We start from the raw sequence: 4,777 nt of genomic DNA, 5'->3' as shown, positions 1-4,777 counted from the left end.
CTTCGCTTCATTAACTCATTTAAATATCTATGATAGCGTTCTTGTCCGTTATTAGTTCTCATTTCTTGTTTAAAAACGCTAAGTATATTGTGATCAGTTTGATCAATCCAAAATTTCTTTACATACTTTAAAAAATATTGCAAATTAGGCATGTTCTTCAGTTCTTTTTCCGCACATATATTATTTTTGACGATCCTAATTCCTTCAGGAATACATGCAGCAGGTAAAAGGGGCAAATTGTATATTTTCCTGAGAAGGAAAAGTCCCTTGATAAGCGTTTGACCTTTTTTATTTTTTAAAGTACTAAATAATTTCAGCTTTCTAGCCTGCTTTCTAACATTCTAAAATAAAAGAAATATATTTACAGAAATTTTAGTTAAAACTTAATTTTTAATGATACATATATTTCATTATACTTACATACACATAATGAAAATAGCATCCTGTAAGTTTGCAAGAAGGAAATACTATTTTCACTGCATTTTGCAATCTTAATTCAAAATCCATCTTCATATGGTTAATTTCTAAATTTTGCAAAACTGACTGCTTCAGAAATTGCAAAACTCCTATATATTGGGCTTCACTTTTCCCAGCCATCAAAACCCAAACGCATGGTAAAACCTTTACATTAATTTCCATTTAATGATATTATAAATATTATATAGTTTCGCATCTCAATCTATATACGTATATAGTTACCTTATTATTGACTACGCCCATAAGAGTTAATAATTGGTAACTATCGCTTAATTTAGGCATGGAATAGTAGGTAGCGTCCATACTGAAGCTTTTTATATTTGGAAACATTTTTATTAATTCGCAGTCATATAAAATAACTTGAGTTTCCGAGTTAACTTCGATAACATCTACAGTTATTTTATGTTCAATGTTTCCAAATGAAAATGATAAAGCCACCTGCCACATTTCATTATTTTTCATTAATGCAATGTCCTTCAAGGATTTTGGTTTGAATGGGCAAATTTGTACTTTTTTTCTAATTAATGTTCTTTTTACATATTTATAGCTAATCCTGCTGGCAGCTTCGACGTGCCTGCAAATACATATTTATCTATGATCACAATGAAAATAAAATGTTCGTATAGCGATTTATTATATTTCCACAAAACTGACCCTTTTGATTTATAATCATATGCATCTCTAGTGGAAATGGGACTATCTTTCACAGTATTCAATAAATCCTCCCTAAATAATGCATCCTTCAAATATTCCCTCTCCATTTCGTGGTTGTGATTACAGCCAGGATAAAATAAATTTTGTATGAGTTTGGCACTTCCTTTACATTCTCGTCTTTTACATCTCAAATAGCTAAATAAATATTAAATAAATTACTTGTATTGCTATATAAATAATAAATTAATACACTATTATCCGATACACCAAGATCTGACTGAAATCATTTGATTCGCACATATGGATTTATGCGCGAATACACTAATGTTTACTTACACAACTTCGTGCCCAGCTTTATTCATTTTTTTTACGTTCACGTAATAGCAAAATCCATCCTCTTTAACAATTCTAGTCGTCTTTAAATTATTCATTTTAATGGTTTTTACAAATTTTCTTGAAAACTTCGTTGCTATGTTTGGCTACAGTCGGTATAAAACAATTGAAAAACAAAGATAATGCTTGGATCCAGCTGATTCAACAGTTGATTGGGCCATAAGTGTTATTATATGATTGGTTACAAACCAATAGTTAAGGCCAAATCACATAATAACACTTATGGCCCAATCAACTGTTGAATCCGCTGGATCCAAGCATTATCTTTGTTTTTCAATTGTTTTATACCGACTGTAGCCAAACATAGCAACGAAGTTTTCAAGAAAATTTGTAAAAACCATTAAAATGAATAATTTAAAGACGACTAGAATTGTTAAAGAGGATGGATTTTGCTATTACGTGAACGTAAAAAAAATGAATAAAGCTGGGCACGAAGTTGTGTAAGTAAACATTAGTGTATTCGCGCATAAATCCATATGTGCGAATCAAATGATTTCAGTCAGATCTTGGTGTATCGGATAATAGTGTATTAATTTATTATTTATATAGCAATACAAGTAATTTATTTAATATTTATTTAGCTATTTGAGATGTAAAAGACGAGAATGTAAAGGAAGTGCCAAACTCATACAAAATTTATTTTATCCTGGCTGTAATCACAACCACGAAATGGAGAGGGAATATTTGAAGGATGCATTATTTAGGGAGGATTTATTGAATACTGTGAAAGATAGTCCCATTTCCACTAGAGATGCATGTGATTATAAATCAAAAGGGTCAGTTTTGTGGAAATATAATAAATCGCTATACGAACATTTTATTTTCATTGTGATCATAGATAAATATGTATTTGCAGGCACGTCGAAGCTGCCAGCAGGATTAGCTATAAATATGTAAAAAGAACATTAATTAGAAAAAAAGTACAAATTTGCCCATTCAAACCAAAATCCTTGAAGGACATTGCATTAATGAAAAATAATGAAATGTGGCAGGTGGCTTTATCATTTTCATTTGGAAACATTGAACATAAAATAACTGTAGATGTTATCGAAGTTAACTCGGAAACTCAAGTTATTTTATATGACTGCGAATTAATAAAAATGTTTCCAAATATAAAAAGCTTCAGTATGGACGCTACCTACTATTCCATGCCTAAATTAAGCGATAGTTACCAATTATTAACTCTTATGGGCGTAGTCAATAATAAGGTAACTATATACGTATATAGATTGAGATGCGAAACTATATAATATTTATAATATCATTAAATGGAAATTAATGTAAAGGTTTTACCATGCGTTTGGGTTTTGATGGCTGGGAAAAGTGAAGCCCAATATATAGGAGTTTTGCAATTTCTGAAGCAGTCAGTTTTGCAAAATTTAGAAATTAACCATATGATGATGGATTTTGAATTAGGATTGCAAAATGCAGTGAAAATAGTATTTCCTTCTTGCAAACTTACAGGATGCTATTTTCATTATGTGTATGTAAGTATAATGAAATATATGTATCATTAAAAATTAAGTTTTAACTAAAATTTCTGTAAATATATTTCTTTTATTTTAGAATGTTAGAAAGCAGGCTAGAAAGCTGAAATTATTTAGTACTTTAAAAAATAAAAAAGGTCAAACGCTTATCAAGGGACTTTTCCTTCTCAGGAAAATATACAATTTGCCCCTTTTACCTGCTGCATGTATTCCTGAAGGATTTAGGATCGTCAAAAATAATATATGTGCGGAAAAAGAACTGAAGAACATGCCTAATTTGCAATATTTTTTAAAGTATGTAAAAAAATTTTGGATTGATCAAACTGATCACAATATACTTAGCGTTTTTAAACAAGAAATGAGAACTAATAACGGACAAGAACGCTATCATAGATATTTAAATGAGTTAATGAAGCGAAGACCGACATTTTATAAATTTATATGTAAGCATACTCTCTCTCTCTCTCTCTCTCTCTCTAATTTCAGGCAATTTGCTTAAATTACAATACTACAGATTATTTTCTGTAATGTATAAAATATTGATTCAACTAAAATTAATGTTATTATAAATTAATTTAATTCAAATTCCACAGTAAAATTAAAACATGTGATTATAAAAACGCTGATAGAATTCTCGCAAATGAATAATAATTTAAATATAAAAGTCAGCAAAAGAAAACGGACGGATATAAATTTTGAACATTTCCTAAAAGATAGTTGGGATCAATTTAATTATACCAAAATTGATGAATTTTTAGCAATATCTGCATTTCAAAATAAGACCCTTTTAATAAAAAATAGGCAGATTTTAAAAAAGACAGGTAAAACTCATTATAACAATTAAGTCATTTATTAAATGCTGAACGAAGGTGTATATTTTTCAACCTTTATACCATTGTTATTATATTATAATAAAGAAAGATTAAATAAGATTATTTACAGATAAAACACAATTGTTGTACAAAAAGAAACAATTAATAATGAAAGGAGATTATCCAAATGTGGTAAAATTGATGGTAAGCATATGAATATATGTCATAATAGTTTAAAGTTCACTTAATTATTTAAATCCAAATCCTATGGCAAGAAAGCTTAAAACATCGTGTGACTGATTTAATAACTTGTAGGTGCGGAAATTGTCTGGCATATAGAGTGTAGCACCGGCCAATTATATATATAAGCTTCAGAATTGAAAATGAACAGGTTTCTTATGTATAGCTGTATCTCTGTATTACGTAGACAGCATGTATTAATTTTTTCGTATTTTATTTATGTTATTAAATTGTTTTTTCTAAAAGAGTTTTGAAGTTGTATATATTTCGACGTAATTGCACAAAGAAATGGACTTTTTTCATTTACAACCTCGTCATTCTGATACACATAAACTTTCCAGCCTCCATCTATTAACATTCCGTTGTTTAAATATTATAAAATAAAAGTAATAATAAAATTTATATATTTCAACTAATACATTATTGTGAATCCTAATTTACCACTCCCATTATATAATATAGAGGAGAAGAATAATATATTTGCATCACCCTTAATCTACACGTTTTCTTCCATTCTTATCTATTATTCCGACCTTCGCTCCCTTCCTGTCCTCGCTCACACCTTCTTTCTTATTTCATTTAATTACACAATCAACCACCTCCTCATCCAGTCATCCCTGCTTCCATCTTTTCCTAAATATCTTTTATTCAAGTACTCACTCCTGCCTCGACTCTCTCGTCTCTCCTGCATACTTCAATCACGTATTTCCATAT

At 29.3% G+C, this 4,777-nt stretch overlaps 2 protein-coding genes across 2 annotated transcripts; one reads left to right on the top strand and one right to left on the bottom strand.

Annotated features, from left to right (window-relative positions):
* Positions 1 to 313: 313 nt before the first annotated feature.
* Positions 314 to 1,562, bottom strand: LOC136779477 (uncharacterized). The gene is made up of 5 exons (XM_066737100.1): positions 1,468 to 1,562; positions 1,132 to 1,326; positions 700 to 1,051; positions 425 to 621; positions 314 to 341 (listed from the first exon to the last, which is right to left on the bottom strand). Exons 1-5 carry the CDS (start codon positions 1,560 to 1,562, stop codon positions 314 to 316), a joined length of 867 nt encoding a protein of 288 aa, XP_066593197.1.
* A 307-nt stretch (positions 1,563 to 1,869) lies between these two features.
* On the top strand, positions 1,870 to 3,659 carry LOC136779476 (uncharacterized). Its single transcript, XM_066737099.1, has 6 exons — positions 1,870 to 1,964; positions 2,106 to 2,300; positions 2,381 to 2,732; positions 2,811 to 3,011; positions 3,091 to 3,305; positions 3,605 to 3,659. Exons 1-6 carry the CDS (start codon positions 1,870 to 1,872, stop codon positions 3,657 to 3,659), a joined length of 1,113 nt encoding a protein of 370 aa, XP_066593196.1.
* Positions 3,660 to 4,777: the final 1,118 nt, after the last annotated feature.

Source organism: Prorops nasuta, unplaced genomic scaffold, assembly GCF_024137725.1.
Source record: "Prorops nasuta isolate Cenicafe-Biocafe unplaced genomic scaffold, Cenicafe_Pnas_1.2 PNAS00017, whole genome shotgun sequence".
In the NCBI taxonomy this organism is placed as follows: domain Eukaryota; kingdom Metazoa; phylum Arthropoda; class Insecta; order Hymenoptera; family Bethylidae; genus Prorops; species Prorops nasuta.
Note: the sequence above shows the minus strand (reverse complement) of the source record. Positions and strands in the feature narration are given on the sequence as shown.